We start from the raw sequence: 20,737 nt of genomic DNA, 5'->3' as shown, positions 1-20,737 counted from the left end.
ATTGTCTCTTTTGTGGGAAAACGTCTCTTTGGAGACTGATAAAAGCTGGGAGCCAGTCCCCACATAAAGTCATGCTCTGCGTATCATTTTAGGGATTGCACAGACTCCAGAAAGCCTAGCTAGTCTTGGAAATGGCTGGACACAGCTGTCATTCCCTAACAATGACAGAAAAATCCCCACTGCTATCCTAGCTGCTTCTTGTGAGAGTGTATGTGGGAAGGGGAGCCATTCTGAGTTTGTGGGATGGTTGCCTCAGGGAATAACCTGCAAGGCCTTTTGTTTTGGTGTTGTTGACTAAGCAAGGGCTGAAATCCAAGGCTTTACGCACGCTTGTCTTGCGTGTTTTAAAACGTTTAGTTGGACTTAGTGGCTTATTCATGTAATCCCAGGATTTGGGAGGCTGAGGCAGGAGGATCTCCTAAAAGCCACCCTGGGGACCTATCTGGTACCTGAGCTATGAGGACTCATGGGAACTGAATAGTGCTTCAAGAATACCTCTGGCTTCCAGAAACCCCGGATACACCAGAAGAAAGAAAGTGGGAATGAAGAAAATGTGTCCAGGAAACCAGGAGGGCTGGCAAACTGGGTTTAGAACGCAGATGGAAACAGAGGACAAAGTTGGAACCCCAGTGCTCTCCTGGCAGGGTGGCTCCGGCTCACTCAGCAAGCCAGGCTAAGGGCTAACGCTCGGTTCACACGACTGCCTGCGAGGGACTTTTTTCCTACTTTGCTCGTGAAGCCCCCCGGGGGTTGGGTCCAGAGAGGTACTGTGATCTGCCCAAGGTGACACAACCTGCGAACAGCAGCGTCGAGGCGACCCCGAGCTGCCAGCTCTCAGGACCCGCACTCTTCCACTTCGCTCCACGCCCCTCCCCTCCCCCGCCCCCCTCGCTCTTCCGCCCCTCCCTCGCCTCCCTCCCGGGTGGCGGCCGAGCCACGTGGTGGGCCGGGAAGCGGCAGCCGCCGAGCGCCCGGGCGGCTGCCCCAGCTGGGCAGTGCTGCACCGTGCCGCGCTCGGTGCCTGCGGGGGCCGCTGCGCGCTGGCCGGCGCCGCGGGCGGGAGGTGTACCGACGGCCGGCCGCAGACAAAGGAGACGCCGCGGAGCCCGAGCGGACCCCGCGCACCATGCACTCGGGGCGCGGGCGGCCGGCCGCGGCTCTGGGGATCCGGCCCTAGTCGCCGGCCCCGCCGCCCCGGGGCGCCATCGGGACGACGCGGCCCCGCGCGGCGCGAGGAGGAGCCATGGGCAAGTGCAGCGGGCGTTGCACGCTGGTCGCCTTCTGCTGCCTGCAGCTGGTGAGCGGGGCGGGGTGGGGCCGCAGCCGCGCGTGGGCGCCACCCGGAGTGTGGGGTGGCCGGGCGGAGCCTGCCCCGCGCGGGCCGGCTTGTCCCTTTGTGTGCGCTCTTCGCCTCAGCCCCGCGCTCGCGCGCACGGTCCAGCGCGCCTGGGCTGCACGCGTCGGCTTGTACGGTGCGCGTGGGCTCCCGCTGGGGCTGCGCCCCGGGACTGTGGCTCCCTTGGGTTTGGGGGGTGTGTCCGAGGCTGGTCTGTGCACTCGGCGAGGTCTCTGACCGCATGTTCCCTTTCAAATCGCTGGTTCCGTGGGTACCCCAGTCCCCTGGGCTCCGCCCCTGTGAGTGTCTCTCACAAAGTCTCTTTCTGCTCCTATGTTGTGTCTCTGGAATGTTTTTAGATTTCTGGCCATTTCTGCTTCCTGTTTGTATGGTGGGACCTGGGACTCTTAAGAGCCCTCAGCCGTCCTTTGTGCTTCTTTTTTGCCTCCCGGAGCCCTCCTGACTGGATGGCCAGAGATAGAGTGCTGCCTCCGTGAGGAGGGTCACCAGGAATTGATGTATCTTGAGCCAACCTGATTTGGCAGGCATGGGACCCACTCTGTGGCTTTGATCTGGCCACCGAGTCCCCCAACGTCCCAGGAGCCATCTGTTCCATCAGCAGCGGGGTGGGGTCAGGTAAAGAGTGCCCTGGTCCCATTGGATGGGGACACTTAAGTGTCCTGGGAAGAATCCGATCATCTGGGGACTCTGTGCTGGCCCCAGTTTGGGGAAATGAAGTGTTTGACTGGGGAGGAGGGGGGGCAGCAGAGTGAATCTGGAGGCTAAGAGTAGCTGAGGTCCTGGCCTGTGAACTGGGAAGGTGACAGAAGAGAGGCAAGGGTCTCCTGCCTCCCTTGGACCTGGGCTCCAACACCTATGGGCTTTACTCCTCCTTTTGGCAGTGGCAGGTAGGAACTGCAAGACAGCACTCGGGTCTAAGGAGGAGTCAGGTATGCCTCTGCCTCACTCCTGTGGGTCCCTGCATCTGGGGCTGCTTTCTGACCTGCATGTGCCTCCTGCCCCCCCCTCCCCGGTGCAGAGGGTGATGGAGGGGCTTTGAGTGGGGTGTGTAGGTGACCCTTGTCCTCTCGATTTTCCTCTTGAGAAAGCATCCCTAAGCCTGCCATCCACAGCATTGTCCTCTTGGGCTCCGTTAGAACCTCCTCTACCCTAAGATTGGTGGCCCAGTGTCTGCCCCTCACAAGGCCACCTGGTCTGTCAGACGTCCATTCTCAAGGACGGCAGAGGGGGTTAATGACTACCAGATAGGCTGAAAACTTCAAAAGGGCAGAAATAGCTCATTTTGTTCTTGTTAAATCCCCAGCAGCTGGACGGACTTTGACACCTCATTAATATTTGTAAACTAAATGAAGAAACGGTTATTTGGCAAATCTGGGCTCACAGTATAAACATTCTTCTGTATCTTTTTTGTTTTGTTTTGTCTTGTTTTTCGAGACTGGGTTTCTCCGTGTAACCACCCTGGCTGTCCTGGGACTCACTCTGTAGACCAGGCTGGGCTGGAACTCACAGAGATCCTCCTGCCTCTGCCTCCAGAGTGCTGGGATTAAAGGTGTGCACCACCACTGCCCAGCTCCTGTATCCATGTTGAGAAACACAAAATGCCGAGAAGTCTTCAGACTTTTCAGAGGATTCCTTTTCTTTAAAAAATTTTTGGAGACTTGTTAAAATTAATTGTGTGCATGCATGCATATGTGTGTGTGTGCGTGTGTGTGTGTGTGTTGTGCATGCGCACGTGCACATGTGCATCAGTGCATAGGTGCTCAAGGCGTCCTGAAGAGGGCCATGGTGCCCTGGAGCTGGACATACAGGTGGCGAATGCTGGTACCCAAACTCAGATCCTCTGCCAGAATAGTGCCCTCTTAACTGCTGAGCCACCCTCCAGCCCTAAGGATCCCTTTCTGGTTTTGTTTGCTTGTTGTGTTTGTTTATTTGTTTGAGACATGTTCTAACTCTGCAGTCCAGGCTGGTCTTGAACTCTCAGCCCCCTCTGATGGGTTACAGGATGGCTAGCTTAAATTTTAAACTACATTTTTCTGTCTGTTTTGCTTTTTTCAAGACAAGGTCTCACTCTATATAGCTCTAGCTGTCCTGGAACTTACGAGGTAGATCAGGCTGGCCTTGAACTCAGGGATCCGCCTGCCTCAGCCTCCCAAGTGCTGGGATTAAAAGTGTTTGCCGCCACCACCCAACTTTAAACTACATTTTTTAAACTTAAGAAATGATGTGCATATATTAAGAAGTGAATAAGTAAGTGCTCAGAGAGTGGAAAGCAGGGCAAGTTTTCCTCTCTCTCTGCCCGATGCCCTCCCATAGGTAAGCAGCTTGTCAATGCTCATTCTCCAGTACTGTTGCTAACTCACTGGGGCCAGCTACTCTTGTGAGTGCCTTTCCCTGAATTAATGCATTTAACCTTCATTGTGATCCAGTGATCCAACTTGTTTAGAGGGATCCAGGCATGGGACCAGCCTCCTCTTTTGCCTTAGCTATCTCATAAGTAGCTCTGGCCTTGGTACACTGGGGTACTTAGAGAGGTGCTCACCCATCTAGGGAAGCAGAAGTGGTACAAGGGGTCTCCCAGCCCCCAAGGTTTCCCAACCAAAGCGATGCCCATTCTTTCATCAACATGGAGATGCCTTAGATGGGACCTGGGTGGAATTCCACTTCTCTCAAGCCCTGCCTAGTTGGCTTGGGCAGCTTGTGGGGGCTACGTGAGACAATTTAGGCAGCTCTGGGGGAGTTGGGGGGACTTGAAAATTGGTCTCCTGGCTCTGTCGCTCTGTCTGAGCTGATTGCAGAGAGGGTCCCTCCAGCTGCCACTCACTAACCCCCTAGAGCCCCTGCAGCCTGGCAGCTTCCAGAATGTGCTCTCAGGATGGTGAATGTGCCAGCCTGAGGGGAGAAGGAGGCTCAGCTTTCTCATCCAAAGGACCGAGGTATTAAAGAGGCAGTTAGTTATTTTTCAGCTGAAAGCCTAAGGAAAGAAAGGATCGTTTTCTTCTTCCAGAGTTGAGGCATCGTAACGAAGCAAGCCAGTTCCAAACCCTTCTCTGGGGGGAGCTGTTTCGTTTGGGGCATAGGGGTGGAACACAAGGGATGGAGCGTTAGAGGAAGCAATCCGGGACTGTGTCATTGAGGGGGACAAGTGTGTAAGGTAATAATCGAGTCTCTGGACCTTGAACAGAGTCCTCTGAGTTCCAGATCTCTCTGTCACATAGTCATTTCCTGGCTGTGTGTCCTCGGATGAGTGTCTCTGTCTCTCTCTCATTTTTTTTTTTTTGTTTTCAGTTTTAATTTCTGTATTTAGTATATGTGTGTGCAGATGCCATGGCATGTGTGTGGAGGTGAGAGGACAGCATGTAAGAGTGGTTCTCTCCTTCCACCACCGGCTCCAGTGATCACGCTCAGGTTGGCAGGCTTGGCAGCAAGCACCTTTACTTTCTGAGCCATGGTACTCGCCTGTTGTTGATTTCCTTATTGTTGTTGTTTCTGGTTTTGTTCTTTTGTTGTTTACCTGTTGTTTTTAATTTTGAGACAGAGTTTCTCTATGTAGCCCTGGCTGTCCTGGACCAGACTAACTTTGAACTCAGAGATCCACCGGCCTCTGCCTCCCAAGTGCTGGGATTACAGGCGTGTGCCACCATGCACTACCTCCCTTCTCCAAAGCTCAGCTTTTTTGTCTCTCATGTATAAACAGTTCCCGAGCGTGTAGGTGCACAGGAGTGCATATGCATATGAAATATGAAGGCCAGTTGTCGATGTCAGTGTTTCCCCCAGCCCCTTCCACCATTTGTACCTTACAGTGATCCTAGATCTCACTGATCTGCTTATCTCGCAGGCCAGCAAACACCAGCTGTTCCCTTGTCCCCGCCTCACACACAGCTGCCCCCAACTTTCTTAGGTGGGTGCAGGGGGTTAAACGGGTCCTTATGCTTGTGTGTCAAGCACTGGATTGACAGAGCTGTCTCCTGGCCCCCCAAGTTCCTGATTCTTAGGGTTATAGGGGTTGCCTCCTCCAAGCTGTGACTAAAGCATATGGGGGGGGCAGTGGGGAGTGTCTTGTGCCTTCCTTTACAGGAAGTGGCAGGTACTGGGACCCTGAGCTGAGGGGTGGGAGGACTGGCTTCTACCTGCTCCGCCCTCAACGTCCCGCACATTTGTGTATCTGTTTCACCTGTTTTGCTTTGTTTTGCTTTGTTTTTTTTCCCCCATCTATGAAATACAGAGAACCTGAATGTTGGTTCCTGGGATCCCAGCTCTGCCTGCCTGGGATCTGAGAGGACGCCTGAGCTGGTGTGGAGGTTTTGTCGTTTCCTCTGTTCGCAGACCCTCTCTGGCCCTTCGGTTCCCTGGGTTCTAATTACTGTGACATGTTGACATTATTAATTCCGTTCTCACCCTGGTTTTCGCTCATTTGCATCTTTTCTCTCTCTTCCCACCTCCTTCCCAAGCTCTCAGGGCCACTCTGTTCTGGTGAGGGGATGAACCAGGGACATTTGCCCCAGGGACTCATCATGGGTTTCTTCATTGCCATCATTACCGCTCCCGTTTCAGGAGGCCTGTGCTAAGCACTCTGTATGCACTACCCCATTTAACCAAATGAGCTTACATATGTAAAGTGCTTGGCAGAGTGCCTGGCACATGTTAAACGATCAATAAATGCTAGCCGGCTTCCTGCCTCTGCCCTTCGCCTGGTCTTAATTCCACACTCGGGATGGATGGTTTTATGATCCCCTTTTTCAGATGAGGAAATTGAGGTGGCCAGGGCGAAGAGGTTTGCCCAGGGTCACCAAGCTAGTTGGTTGGCAGAACCTGAATGCCAGCCCCCTTGAAAAACGTCTTGGTGTCATACAGTTCCAGCCTTGAGTGTCTTCATCTCACGTGAGGTGTTAATGGAGTCGCGTATTGTGTCCCCATTTATGAACTGGCACGGGCTTCCTACTGTGGTGGTTCTTGTGGCAACTTTGTGTGACCTTGGGCGGATGCATTCTCCACGGGCCCCAGGTTCTCGTCCCCGCCTCACAGAGCGATAGAAAGGCTTTTCTTAGCCAGTTGTCAGGCACATAGTAGGTAGTCAGAAAAAAAAAATGGTGGAATCGTCCTCCCCACCCCCTTCCGGAAAGCTCTTTGCTCTCCGGAAGGTGGTGGGTGAATGAGGGGGAAATAACTCGGCTTCCAGCTGAGCCGAGAGTAATGGCGTGAAACGTGGTCAAGCTGATGGATGTCGTTATTAGCGATAGTGATGGTGAGGATGGAGGGAGGCGGCTCTGGGGGCCTGTGCGCCACAGCAGCCACAGCTGCAAGCTTCTGGCTCGTTCTCAGGCACCGACTCTTCACCTGGGGCTTGCGGTCCTAGGGGTGTGAAAGTGTCCTGGTCACTTTTGTTCTTCAGTTCCCTGTGGACAGAATGAAGCTGGGAGATCGGCTCCCTTGAGCAGGACCCTGGGGCCAGCGATGGCCCCTTTGCAGGGTGGGTGGGACGGTGAATGGTGGGAATGAGAACTGCAACTGTGTGATCAGGGGGGCATTGCTGCCCCCTTCTCACCTATGAAGTAGAGCAGCCCTTCTGCTGCATGGCAGTCTGGGGACATGGTGAGGCGGAGTCCTGACAGTGTCGGGCATGAACCTGGCTGGGAAGGCGCTCCCCACAGCTGGCTGCTGTTTAGACTGGTCACTCAGCCCCATCTCCGCCTAGATCGGAGGTTTTACTGATCAAGGTCATTCCTATAAAAGATCCATGTTTATCCAAGTTTGTCATAATCCTCTTCATTATTATTGAGAGAGAGGTGGGGTTTCTCTGAGTAGCCCTGGTTGTCCTGGAACTCACTTTGTAGACCAGGCTGGCCTTGAACTCAGAGACCCAACTACCTCTGCCACTCCAGTGCTAGGATTAAAAAAAAAGCATGTGCCACTATTGCCTGGCTTCCTTTTTACTTTTTTAAAAAAAAATATTTATTTATTTATTTATTGTGTATACAATATTCTGTCTGTGTGTGTGTCTGCAGGCCAGAAGAGGGCATCAGACCTCATTACAGATGGTTGTGAGCCACCATGTGGTTGCTGGGAATTGAACTCAAGACCTTTGGAAGAGCAGGCAATGCTCTTAACCACTGAGCCATCTCTCCAGCCCTAATCTATGTAGGGTCTGCTATGAGCCTGGCATTGTGCATGCCTGCCCCTTGATGTTTTCTGGTTTATTCACGACTTCATAAATAGTAGATAAATGACAGCTTCTATAACTTGGCACTCAAGAGACTGGGACAGGGGTTGCAGAGAGTTTGAGACCAGTCTGCTTTATACAGTGAATTCCAGGCCAGCCCAGGCTATGAAACGAGACCCTGTCTTAAAACAAGCAAACAGAAAGCCGCATACACGGGAGCCAGGAGTGATGGCCCATGCCTTTATCTCAGTACTTGGGTGGGAGGGGCAAGCTGATCTCTGTGAGTCCCAGGCCAGCCTGGACTACAGAGAGAGTCCCAGGACAGCCAGGGCAGCATAGTGAGACCCTGTCTCAAAAAATAAAACAAAAAAACTACAAAAAACTGGAGCTGGTGATGCATATCTCTGATGTTAGCACTCGGGAGGCAGAGACAGGAGGATCTCTGTGAGTCTGAGACCTGCTGGTCTACAGAGCGAGTTCCAGGGCTCCAGAATGAAGCCATGGTTCAAAAAGGAAATGAAACAACAACAAAATAAGAGGCCAATAGTATTGCTCAGCTGGAAACAGCATTTTGCTAAGCAAGCCTGGCAGTTAACTTCAATTCTCAGGACCCACATGACAGCGTGGGGAGAGAAATCAAGTCCACAAGTTGTCTTCTGACATCATGTATGTCTCATGGCACGTAAGCCTCTCTCATCATGTATACATACACAAAAGAACATTAATTTTATTTTATTTTGTGTGTACTTGTTTTGCCTTTGTGTATGTCTGTGTGTCATGTGTGTGCCTGGTACCCACAGAAGCCAGAGGATGGCCTCAGACTCCCTGAACTGGAGTTATAGGGCAGTTATGAGCCACCATTTGGGTGTTGGGAATCGAATTCAGGTCCTCTGGCAGAGCAGTCAGTACTCTTAACTACTGAGCTGTTTCTCCATCCCCTACAATAGTAATAGCTTTGCGGGGAGGGGGAGGGGCAAGTGAAACGGTTCAACTGGTAAAGGTGCTTGCTGCCAAGCCTGATGTCCTGCATATATGAAGCCTTGGTTCAGCCAGCGCCACATACACTGATGTGGTAGTACGTGCACACAGACTTCAGGAAGTTGAGGTAGACCAGAAGTCCAGGTTATCTTTGGCTACACAGTGGGTCTGAGGTCTGAGGCCAGCCTGGACTGCATAATATCCTGATATATATGTCAATCAGGATGTGGCTCCAAGCCATGGAGTAGAGCTGATTGTCTTGTCCCTGGCTTTCCCTGCCCTAACCTAGAGAGCAACAGGGGTTATTCTGAGACTGACTGAGAGCGTTGAATGTCAACACACTCCTCTCTTCTGGGGACATTCATTTCTGCCAGCGGGGTAGGAAACTGAACACAGAGGTTTGGGATGAACTTGGTGGAAGGTTTCCTTTCTTTCTTTCTTTCTTTCTTTCTTTCTTTCTTTCTTCCTTCCTTCCTTCCTTCCTTCCTTCCTTTCTTTCTTTCTTTCTTCTGGTTTTTCAAGACAGGGGTTCTCTGTAGCTTCGGAGCCTGTCCTGGAACTAGTTCTTGTAGACCAGGCTGGCCTTGAACTCACAGAGATCCAGCTGCCTCTGCCTCTCAGTGGCAGGTTTCTAGTTTGCTGGCCCTGCATCTCAAAAAAGCTGATAGATGTAAGGGGAACAGGTGTGGATTGGGGGAACTCTAGCTCAAGGTCTACCTGGGCTGAGTTCCAGTCCTGCCTTTTTGTAGTCCAGTGGCCTTGGGCAAGACAATATCTCTGAGCTTCCACCTGCACTATTCTAAGCTGAGGTACTCATAACCTGCCTGCATATTGTTGGGAAATCCCCTTGAGTGCAGAACATTGGAGCCAAAAGGTTCTGCTAGATGCTCTGGGACAGGAAAAGCCTGTCTCCTTCCTCAACAGTGGAGGAGCAGGGTGGAGCAACAGTTCTGTTTAGCCATGTGGACTTGCTGCTCCTGGATCTGTAAAATGGGAGAATGACAGCTGCCGTCTCAAAGGACTGTAGGAGTATGGCCTGAAGTTGGGCTGGCTCATCATGGGGTTTGAAATACACCCTCATCTGTGACCTTGAGTCCAGGATCCTGGCACTCACTGTACAACTTTCTAGACTTCATTTTCCCAGTCTGTGAAATGGGAAATTGGAGGAGGTATTGAACTCCATCAGGATTTTCAAACTCTACAGAGGCCCAGCTATGAAGAATCACTGTGGGTTCAAGGGCAGTCTAGGCTACATGAGATCTAGGGCAGTCTGAGCTATAGACCCTGCCTCAACTTCATCGTGCGGCGCTTCCATAAGCCAGTGGCCATCTGGATTGGGGCTGATAACCGAGTGGCAAGTTACCTATCTGCAGTGGTGACTAGGTTCATGGGTAGGCTGGGTGACTTTCTGGATCTGTAATAAATCTGGAGATGACCCAGGTTTCTGGAGCCACCAGACGGTGGGTCTTGAGAGGACAGTGCCAGTAGCGTAAAACGCTGTAACAAATAAAAAGTGTATTCTTCGGACTCTCTCCCCGAGCCTGTGCCTTCCTGATTTCTCCTTAAGTCTGGGCCTGGTGGAGTTCCGGACCCTGGAAGCAGGGAAATGAGAATGTGTGCACATTTTACTCCCTGCCTGGGAAGAGACAACCTGAGTTTCTCAGAGTCCGGGTTGCTCCTAAGTCTTCTTTCTTTGCTTTGGGGAGGGGGGCAAGTTCTGGAGCCCCAGCCTGAACCAGAGATGTGGGTTTTCAATTACACAATTAAATGCACAATTAGGCATAATTACCAATGCTCCGAGCCCGAGACTGCTCATAACAGGCGTGTAATCTACTGCAGCCTCTGTTTATACTACTCAACGCGCTCCCTAATGATGCTGAGATGCCTTCACGCTGCACTGTTGCCATGGAGATGAGCCTGCCGCCACCATGCAAAGCTGACAAATGGTACTGTGGTCCTGGGCCCTTGGATTGTTTCCATGGCCTCTGCAGCCACCTTGGAAGTGGAGGAGCTAGCTAGGTGGGTGAGGGGGGCAGGTCGGTCCTTCCTGCCCTCCGACACTGTGCAAGCCAGTCTTGGGTCCACCAGGAAGGCCCTGAACGGTCCCTGAGTCACTAGGGAACTTCGGGTCCCCTAGAGTCTTTCAGCCATGAGCAGGATGACCCAGTCTTGTGGAAATCTATTTCAGCTTCTCCAAGTCATTGGAGAGGTCAAGATGTGGACATTCTTGCTGTTCCTGACTTTTCAGAGTGTCTGACTCTGACCTTAGACACCTCCCATCCCTCTCTGGGACTCTGTTTCCTCACATATGAAATGAACCACGAAGTCTCTCCATAGGACACACCTCGGATTGTAACTGCTCTACCTGCTAAAACCCACGTATCTTTCCTCTGCTCCTGCATAAGGACCCATGCGTGATGGACAGCTGCCATCCCTCTTTACAGAAACAGCATCCAAGGACTACTGCAGTCTCGCCAGGCAGGGCTGGGATCTAGGGCTTCACCGGGGTCATGCCAAGAGCATTACCTTCTAGCTGAGGACTCCAAGAATGGGCAGAACCGCAGTGCAGCATCCGCCTGGTGCCCAAAGTCAGGGTTCCACATTGTGATTTCTTTCTTTTAATGTGTATATGAGTGTTTTGTCTACCTGTATGTCTGCTACATGCATACAGTGTCTGCAGAGGCCAGAAGAGGGCTCAGATCCCCTGGAATTAGAACAGACTGTTGTAAGCCCCTGTGTGGGTGCTGGGAACTGAGCCCAAGTCCTCTGGAAAAGCAGCCAGTGCTCTTAACCTCTGAGGTATCTCTCCAGCCCCTTACACTGTGGCTCTTAGTAAAAGTAAAGATGGGTTTAAAAGATTTCCTTCCACTGGTGTGTGCTAAGGATCCCTGCCATCCTCACCTGGTTGCAGCTGCTCAGGAGGGAAGGTGGCCCGGATCCCTCAGACCCAGCACTATGCTGTAATCCTGAAAACAGTTTGAATCTAGTTATCTACCCAGCAGATCCTACCTAGATCAGGACAAGCAGAGTCTGTTATTGTTTTGAGATGGGGTCTCTTGTAGTCTGCCTGCCTACAAGTTGGTAGCCAACGGTGACCTCGAACTCTTGATTCTCCTGCTCCCATATCCCAGGTGCTGGGGTTACAGGTGTGCACCACCACACCTGGCTTTTGGTTTTGCTCCGTTTTTCTGTAATTGAGAATTTTATTGTGTATTTCTTGTTATTATGACGTGTGTATATGTGCACCAGAGGGCGCGTGTGGAAGTCAGAGGACCACTTTGTGGAACCGGTTCTCTCCTCTCCTCATTATGTGGGTTCACCGGACTTGAATTGCAAGCACCTTTTTCTGCTATGCCATTTCACTGGCCCAGGAACATAATTTTGTAAAAGAAAAGTTATGTTGTGTATGAGCTGCCTGCATATGTCCTTGACTTGCGTGCAGGAGCCCGAGGAAGCTTGGAGAAAGGATCTAATCCCCTGCAACTGGAAGTACAGGTGGCTGTGAGCCAAACCCAGATCCTCTGCAAGAGCATCAAAAAGAGCTATGTCTCCATCCCCTCCCCCACAATATTATTTATGGGCACCTACTATAAACTGGCTCCTAGAATCACAGATAGGTCAGGCAAAGTAGGCCACTTAATGCATGGTGTTGATCAAATTGCCTTGGCACCAGCATCACTTGGTTGGAGTTTTTGTTTGTTTGTTTGGCTGGTTTTGTTTCTGTTTTTTGAGACAGGGTTTCTCTGTGCAGCCTTGGCTGTCCTGGAACTCATTCTGTAGACCAAGCTAGCCTAGAACTCACAAAGATTTGCCTGCCTCTGTCTCCCGCATGCTAGGCTTAAAAGCGTGCACCACCACCACCACCACCCAGCATGTGTTTTTTTTTTTTCTTTTGTGGTACTGATAATTGAAGCAGAACCTGGCTCTACCTGGGAACAACACTCCCAGCCCTATACTTTAGCCTGACCTATATTGCAGACAGCAGTTTGTTCCCTAACTGGCATTGTGTGCTGGGTGCTAGACTGAGCCTTGTCTGCCCTCCGCGGACCTCCTCCACACACCCATTCCCACTAAATAGATGGAGCAGCTTGAGGTCCAGAAGGCTTAAGAGCCCTGCCCAAGGTGCACAGCCCCTGAGAGGTAGAGCAGGCATCTCAGCCACGCTGTATCTCACCCCACAGAGGTATCATGTCTCTGGAACATCTTGCCAGTTTTCCTAAGAGAATGAAGCATTTGGTTGGAGGGTCAATTGCCTACTTGGCAAAGCTCAGGACTGTTCTAACTTTGTAATTCCCTAATTGGTATGTGAAAAATGAAATTTTTTTTAAAGAGTTGGCCCAGGCCAGTCGATGGTGGCGCACGCCTGTAATCCCAGCACTTGGGAGACAGAGGCAGGCGGATCTCTGTGAGTTCGAGGCCACCTGGTCTACAAAGGGAGTTCCAGGACAGACTCCAAAGCTACAGAGAAACTCTGTCTCAAAAAACCAAAAAAAAAAAAAAAAAAAAAGAGTTGGCCCATCAGACATCAGTTTCACCCTGCACTAAACAGAAAAACTAAAGCCCAGAGATAATTCCTGATCTGTTCTAGACTTCTTGTAAGTTAGGGTAGCACTGAAACCGGGACCCAAAGTAAGTTTGGGACACTTTTCTCAGCCTCTCCCATAAGCCTTACCAGTGTGTTGTGAGGTGAGAAGGTTTTGTTGTTGTATGAGACCAAATATCACGTAGTCCAGCCTCAGACTCAGTGTGGAGGTGGCGATGCGACCTTGAACTCCTGGTCCTCCAGCCTCAGCCTCCCAAGAGTTAGGATCTATGACATAGGCACCAGTCGGTTATAGGGAAGGAGGAGTTTGTCCGTGCTGTAGGCGCGTGTTTGTACACATTCCAAACTGCACACGGCTGCAGACCCGAGCGTTTGTGGGGCAGACTCTGGCACAGAGAGATTTGTGGATCAATAAACATCCTTTCCTGCTTCCTCCCTCTTCATTTATTCATGAACTCTGAACTCCCTGGCTCCCGAGGAACTGCCCGGAAGAAAGCAATTAGAGCATCATTAGAGCCACTCCTATCACCAGCAGGGATGGGGTGGCCCTGGGAGTTCCCTGTAGCTCCTCTCCACCCCCCCACCCCCAGCTTCTGCAGTGGCCACTCAGCTTCTGCTCACTCATAAAGACAGGGACACCCTCAGCAGGGACAAGGACCACTCTCCGGAGGCACTGAAGCACTCAAGTGCTGCACGGGGCTCCGGAGGAGGGCTCTCAGCATTGCACACAGAGCCGGGCATTCCTGCGAGGAGTCTCCCAATGACAGAGTGCTGAGCTCTTGGGCTCACCCTCCCAGGGATCCCCAGCCATGCATTGCAAGGAAACTAAAAAGCCTCATGGCTCCTGCTTTCCAGCCAGCCCGCTTAGCACACTGTAGTGAATAAGGACTGCCAGGATGGCAGAGTGTTATAAATCTCCAGGAGAGAGGCATTTACCAGCTAAGGCTCCGTTCACTGCCAAATGATTAATATTAATAGTAGGTCGGGTGTAGTGGTGTACACCTATAATCCTAGATCTCTAGGGACCAGGGCAGGAGGATGGAAAGGTTGATGCTAGTCTAGGCCATATAGTAAGACCTTGCCTCAAAAACCAACAGAAGTAGCCCTTGGGAGGTGGAGGCAGGAAAATCACAATGCAAATGTCAGCCTCAGCTACATAGGAAAAATGAGACCATCCTGGGCTATGTAAGATGCTGTCTCTAAAACAAACCACTACAAGAAAAATTAATAATAAAGGAGCCCTTGGCCAATACTTAACTGGGCTTTTTGATGTTTCGTTTTGAAATTGTATCTTACTACTTAGCAGTGGCTGGCCTGGAACTTGTTATATAGATTAGCTGGCTTCTAACTTCTCAGAGATATGCTTGCCCCTGCCTCCCGAATGCTGAAACTAAAGACATGCACACCGTGCTTAGCCTTATGGGACATTTCTAAAACAAACTGGCTGCTCTTCCCCACATGGTGACCCACCAGCAAGGAGAAGCCACCGGGATTCTTTGTGCCTCTGTGAGGGTCAGGAGGACAATGTTAGCGCTGGCCAGCAGGACCCTTTTTCTCACTTTTCTGGTAACCTTGGGTGGTAGCAGTGGTAGCACCATTGTGTAGACATTGGTCTGATGTACTGATGGGGAAACTGAGGCTCAGGACATGACAAGACAAAATCTGCCCGTTAGGCCCTCGTCACCCTGCGCTTCCTTGCTGAGGGCCTTGAGACACTGTTGAGTGTGCTTTTCCTTGGGAATAGTGTGTCCCAGTTCCGTTTTCACTGGTCTCGTGCTCCACCTCAGACTTGAGTCACCATCCCCAGACTGGTCTTTGCCCCCACCCCAGCATTCTTGGCAAAGGAAGGCCAAGGCCTAGAGAATGAGAGGCCCTGGCCTCTTGAGGGGAGATCACCATGGCTACCAAGGTTGTAGCCATGGAGACAGCCCCCCAGCCCATGGACTGAGACCAGAGGTTGTGGCTTCCTGATGGAGGGGCAGAACTGGGATGATGAGCTGGATGGAGTCAGAGGGGAACTTAGGGGCCAGTGGTTTAGTGGACTCCCTTCTGCAAATGGAGGGATATAGTGGGGCATCTGGAGACAACCAGCCTCCTTTCTTCCCTTTCCCTGACCTACCTTAGGGGAAATTGCCATGACAACCAGCTTCCCATCATTGACCTCTCTGTGGGACCTTGCCCTTTTTCTCTGAGTGACAGGTAGTCACCCTGGCAACAGGCCCTGTGCCCAGCAGGGGCCTGTGACTTGTCACAGCCCCTCCCTTTCAAACAGAAAGCTACACTGTGCAGCTGGCTGCAGCTCTGTCTAACTGGAGGTGGGGCCTCTACGTCTCACCTGCCCCTCACTGTCAGCCCTGGGTCTGCCCTCACTAGCTGACAGGATCTTAAGAGAATACAGTGTTGCTCTGTCCCCCTCTGCCTAAAACCCTCCATGACTCCTCATTGCCTTCCTGCCTTCTAAATGAAGCGAAGCCACCTTCTCAAACCTGAGTGTGCACCAGGATTGCCCAACTGGCTTGCAGATTTCTGAGAGATGGAGTGGTGCCCCCTGTAATCCCAGCACTTAGAGACAGGGCGGGACAACCTCCAGAAGGCTAGCCTGGGCTACATAGTGAGATCTTGTCTCAAAGAAACAGACTATTTCTGGGTCTCATCCCCCAGAGCTTCTGGTTGGTAGGTCTGGAGTGGGACCCTCGGTCGGCATTTCTAGTGATTTCCTAGGTGGCAGTGCTGCTGCGGGTCCAGGTACTAAATAAATCAATGGTCTAGCCTGTGGTCAACCCAGGCTGGCCTGCTGAGCTTTCTTTTTGTTTTCCATTTACTTACTTATGTTGTTTGTGTGCGTGCGTGTGTACATGCACATGTGCTCTCCATGGCTTGCCTGTGGAGGCAGGAGGACAACCTTAGGGAGTTGGTGCTCTCCTCCTATCACGTGGGGCTTGGGGAATCTCACTCAAGCTGTCAGTCGGTCAGGCCTGGCATCATTTGTCTTTCTTCACCCACTCAGCCATCTCACTGCCGCTCAGCTTTCAGTCTTGACTTCCCACCGTATCCATGCCCCCACGTTCAGCCGCGCTCACCCAGGTTCTCCCGGTTCACGGCCCTGGCGTTTGCTGTTTCCTGCTCTTCTGATAGGAAAGCCAATTTATCTTTTCTCCTTGACTCCCTGTCCCTACTTCCTCCCCCAGGCTTAATTGGGATCCTTTCCCAGAACTTGTCACTAAGCACAGTCCACTGAATGCCCTTGATGACTATGGGGTGCTTGGACGAAAGGCTTTAAGGTTCATTTGGCTGGTGAGACGTTGGCTGGTCTCACTCTGTGCCGGGTGCTGGGGTTCCGTGGTGCCAGTGATTTGGAGATACTGTGGGTGCTGGACCAGAAGAGAGAAGGATGAAGGGCAGGGAATGTAGCTCGGTTGGGAGAGTGCTTGCCTAACATGCATGAAGCCCTGACTATGGCTCAACATAGCATTGACCATTGTCCTAGCTCTTGGGAGGTGAAGGCTAGAGGTTTAGAAACTCAAGGTCATCCTTAGCTGTAACACACTGAGTTCAAAGCCAACCTGGGCTTCATGAGACTGTCTCACAAGACAAAACAAAAAAGGGCAGATTAGACGGCTCAGTGGGTAAAGATACTTGCCAAGGAATTCTCCTCCCCTCCCCCAAGTTAGGGTCCTGGAGCCCATCTAAAGGTAAAGAGAACAAAGCTGTTCCCTGACTTCCACATGTGTGCCCCCCCCCCCCTCTCTCTCTCTCTCTCTCTCTCTCTCTCTCTCTCTCTCTCTCTCTCTCTCTCTCTCTCTCTCCCTCACACACACACACACACACACACACACACACACAAACACACACGTACAACTCATACAACAATTTTGAAGAAAAAAAATGGAAATGAAGACGCCATAGAAAGGGCTTCTTAGCTCCCCCTGGAGGTCAGTGTGGAGCTGGTAAGTCTGTGTGTCAGGAGGGCATGAGCCTTTCTCAAGCCAGTGTATCCCTCCTCAGTCCAGTCAAGGAGCAAGCTGGACCCAACAGGTGAGTTTTCTGGGCTGCATCTGTTATGTGGTGGAGTTGGGACTTGAACCTGGTATTCCTGATGCTGAGCCCCTAGCTCTTCAAACCCTGCACTGATCTTTTGTAACCTGAAGCTCTCCTCTGAAAGTGAGGTCTCCAATGAGGATTTAGCAGTTTGCTCATAGCAGACACCACGGTCCTTACAGGCTGTTAGATAAGAGTCTATTCACTCAGCAGCAGAGCCCCACTGCTAGGGGATGGGCCAAGTCCAGCTGTTGCTGACGGTGGCTCCTGACCTGTATATGAGGCCCTTTCCAGAAATGCAGGGCTGCCTGAGGCCGCTTTTCCCAAATATCTAGAGCCGTCCCTTCTTCTGGGACAGGACTCCACAACCCGGGAGATAAAAACTCAGCCTGGCTTCCAGACCACTAAGTCAAGAATCAAAATGGAGTATACTTTATTTAAGGTTTGTTGTCTTAGTTCATGACTGTTATTTTGTTTGTTTTCTTGCTGTGTAGCCTGGGTTGGGAGGAATTTGGTATGTAGCTGAGGCTGGTCTCATCCCTGCAGCGATTACCTGGCCTATGCCTTCTAAGACATAGGATTCCCACACGATCTATCACACCCAGCTGCTTGTAACTTTTAAATGTTCAGATACAAATGCATGGGCCTTTGTTGCTGCTCCTCCCTGGTCCTGAGGCCTTCAGCTGTTAAAGGAAGGTCTTACCTGGGTGTAGGGTGCAGACTCTGACTCCCCCAGGGGTCTGATCAGCCTCCGGCACCACCAGCTGCTCACTCAGCCTGTCACTTCCTGTTTGCTGGTCCGCAGCCCCACAGGGTCGAGTGGACTGCTGTCCCCAAGCTGCCACAAGCTGTCATTCCCAAGACAGGCCACCAGGGACGAGGATCCCTCTTCCAAAGTGAGAAGGTGTCTGAGACTAGGCTTGTGGGAGCCCGGGCTCCTCCACAGGAAGTGGGGCATGGCAGGGGAGACTCTCTAGGGTCAGATGCCTGGTGAGGGACCCACACTGCCCTCTCTGTCTTGCAGAGATGCTGCCATATCGTATGCCCCCGGCATGAGCAGCAGTCCATTGCTCTGCCTCTCCTAGCCGGTCCCCTTTTTCAGAAAGTGTGGGTGCTGATTAACCACACCTGGCACCTAGTTGTTTGTTTCTTTGATTTAGTGGTTTTGGGTTTTACACTTATTTATTGTTTTAGTTAGGGTTAATTTGGCTTCCGCATCATAGTTCATCGCTGAATAAGTCAGTACAGGAACTCAAGCAGGAAAGGAACCTGAAGGCAGCAGCTGATGCAGAGACCATGGAGGGGTGCTGCTTCCTGGCTTGTTCCCCTTGTCTTGCTCAGCCTGCTTTTTTACATAACCCAGGACCACCAGCCCAGGAATAGCACCACCCACAATGGGCTGGGCCCTCCCACAAAAACCTTTAATTAAGAAAATGCCCCAAGGCTTGCCTACAGCCAGATCTTATGGAAGCATTTTCTTAGTTGAGGTCCCCCCACCCCGAGGTGATTACATCTTGTGTCAACTGACATAAAACTAGCCAGAACAAATTATGTATGTGTGTGTGTGCACGCATGTGTGCACACATGCACACTTGTGAGTTCACGCATGCATGCCATGGTGTGTATATGAAAGGAAGGTCAGAAGATGGCTTGCACACATTGATTTTCTCGCTCTCCATGAAGGTCCTGGGGATTAAACTTGGATCATCAGCCTTGGCAGTGAACACTGTTACTCTCTGAGCCGTTTCTCAGGATGGAATCTGTAGCCCAGGCTGACCTCTTGCCCCAGCCTCCTAAGTTGGGGTTGCGCATGTGAGTCACCATGTCCAGCTGGCATTTAATTAAGACTTTGCAAACGGTGCCTGGACACTGCTAGGCTCTCTGAGAGGTGTCTGTGCAGGCGCAGTCATGACTGCTGGCTAGTGTGAACACACTCTACATTTTTACACGGGCTCCTATAATACTAGAAGGCATCCCTCTAGCACGGGCCCAGAGAAGGGCCTGGCACCCAGTCCCAATCTCCTTTCCTCCCTTCTCCAGGGAAGGACAGGGGCCCTGGCATCAGGGACCCCTTAAGGACTATTCTAGAAAGCAGGTTTCTGCCATTCCGACTGAGGATCCAGTTGGGTGAAACAATTCCAGACAATATGCTGACGAGTGGCAGCTGCTGCCTTCTCTCTTCTTGGGGACTGTGGACAAGAGTCTGCTGTTCAACATTGCTCTGTGGTTTTGGTGCTCCTGAGAACAGTGCATGGGGAACCGGACGGGCAGGTGACCCACAGCCTGAAAGTCTCATTGTATAAGTCATAACACCGTAGACATTCCCGGGAGGGAAAACTCCAACCCACAACTCCCATGAACTCAGGAAGGGTCTCATTCGTGAAGAGAAGGTGGACCAGCTCATGGGCGGTGAGTGTAGCAAGAGCTGGCACTCCAGCCAGAGACCCTAGCGGAAGTCCTCGGCAGCCCTGTGACCTTACCACTTACTTTGTGTTTCTGTTTCCTCGAGTACAAAGATCGGAGTTTGTATGACATGTTTGTGAGGGTTAGAGGTTTTGCTGATGCTACTTTCTCTTGGCATTCTGGAACTATATAGTACCAAATGCCTCCTGAGACAAGCCCTTCTCAGCGCTAGCACATAGTGGGTTCTATGAACAAGCCCCCCCCCATCTGCTTCACTCTGGCCTCCTGTGCAGCCGGCCTTTCCCCCGACCCCCACACAGATTCTGCCAGCCCTCTGGCTCAGGGCCAGGAAATGATTGCAAAACGTAGCCAGGCTTTGTCCCTCCTGTCCCCTGCCCCCCCCCACTCCTCTTTACTCTCCAAGCCTACCCTGGCCAGATCGTGGGTGTCTGAGTAAGAGCTTGGGCTCTGGTCATACCACCTGGCTTGCTGAGGATGTATCCTGTTAGTCCTGAGATCTTGGGCTAAAAATTGTCACCCATAGAAGGGTGGGCTGATCACCTACTCGTCATTTGTGATCGTGAGGACTAGATAAGACGGTGCGTGCAAGTGCTTGGCACAAATCCTGGTACTGTCGATGCATGCAAAATCTTAGCTGTGCCCAAGTTCAGAGCAGAAATCTGTCAAGTCTGTTCAAGGGGGTATCCCTTTAGAATGCCCTGTGCAACCCTCCCTTCTCCCACAGCGCCTTCTCACACTTTATACCCATAGACTCCCAAATAGCTTTTCACAGGGTCCTTACTTGGGCCAAACCGTAATGAAGTGCCCTCTCCCCTATGACAGGTAGATAGCCAGGGAAAGTGGGTGTGGGCATGAGCCACAGTCTCTCCATTTATTTATCGTTGAGTCCTTAATGCCAATGGCTCTAATGTCTATGCAGTAAACTTTCAGCATGTGGAGGGAAGGGTGCCAAGGGTTCAGGCTCCCTCATCCCTTCAAGCCTGTGCCCCCTCCATTCATCCCATAGGACCAATACTAACATGTCCCAGGGCATCGTAACTCAATCTGCACCTTTTGGGGCTGGGACACTCAGTGTTTGGGATCCTGAGGTAGAGGGTCTTTTGTGCACTTTTGCCTGCTGGCTCCTGGCTGCTGGCTTCCACTACTGTTGCTGGGCAGACTTCCCCACCTGGCTCTTAGGCAGAAGTGGTTGCCGTTGCCATAGCAGTGAAGCTGGTTTTCATCAGCATTTCCTTCCCCG

General features: G+C 51.7%; 1 protein-coding gene across 1 annotated transcript in view; it reads left to right on the top strand.

The window, feature by feature from the left end:
- Positions 1–965: 965 nt before the first annotated feature.
- The window catches only part of Nkain1 (sodium/potassium transporting ATPase interacting 1), a 38,327-nt gene continuing 18,555 nt past the window's right edge, over positions 966–20,737 (top strand). Inside the window, exon 1 of the mRNA XM_050156766.1 lies at positions 966–1,297. Within this exon, the coding sequence (XP_050012723.1) occupies positions 1,244–1,297 (54 nt within the window). The 5' untranslated portion in view covers positions 966–1,243. The remainder of the gene's footprint in view (positions 1,298–20,737) is intronic.

Source organism: Alexandromys fortis, unplaced genomic scaffold, assembly GCF_014885135.2.
Source record: "Alexandromys fortis isolate MF-2015 unplaced genomic scaffold, M_Fortis_MF-2015_v1.1 scaffold_26, whole genome shotgun sequence".
NCBI classification, from domain to species: Eukaryota; Metazoa; Chordata; class Mammalia; order Rodentia; family Cricetidae; genus Alexandromys; species Alexandromys fortis.
Note: the sequence above shows the minus strand (reverse complement) of the source record. Positions and strands in the feature narration are given on the sequence as shown.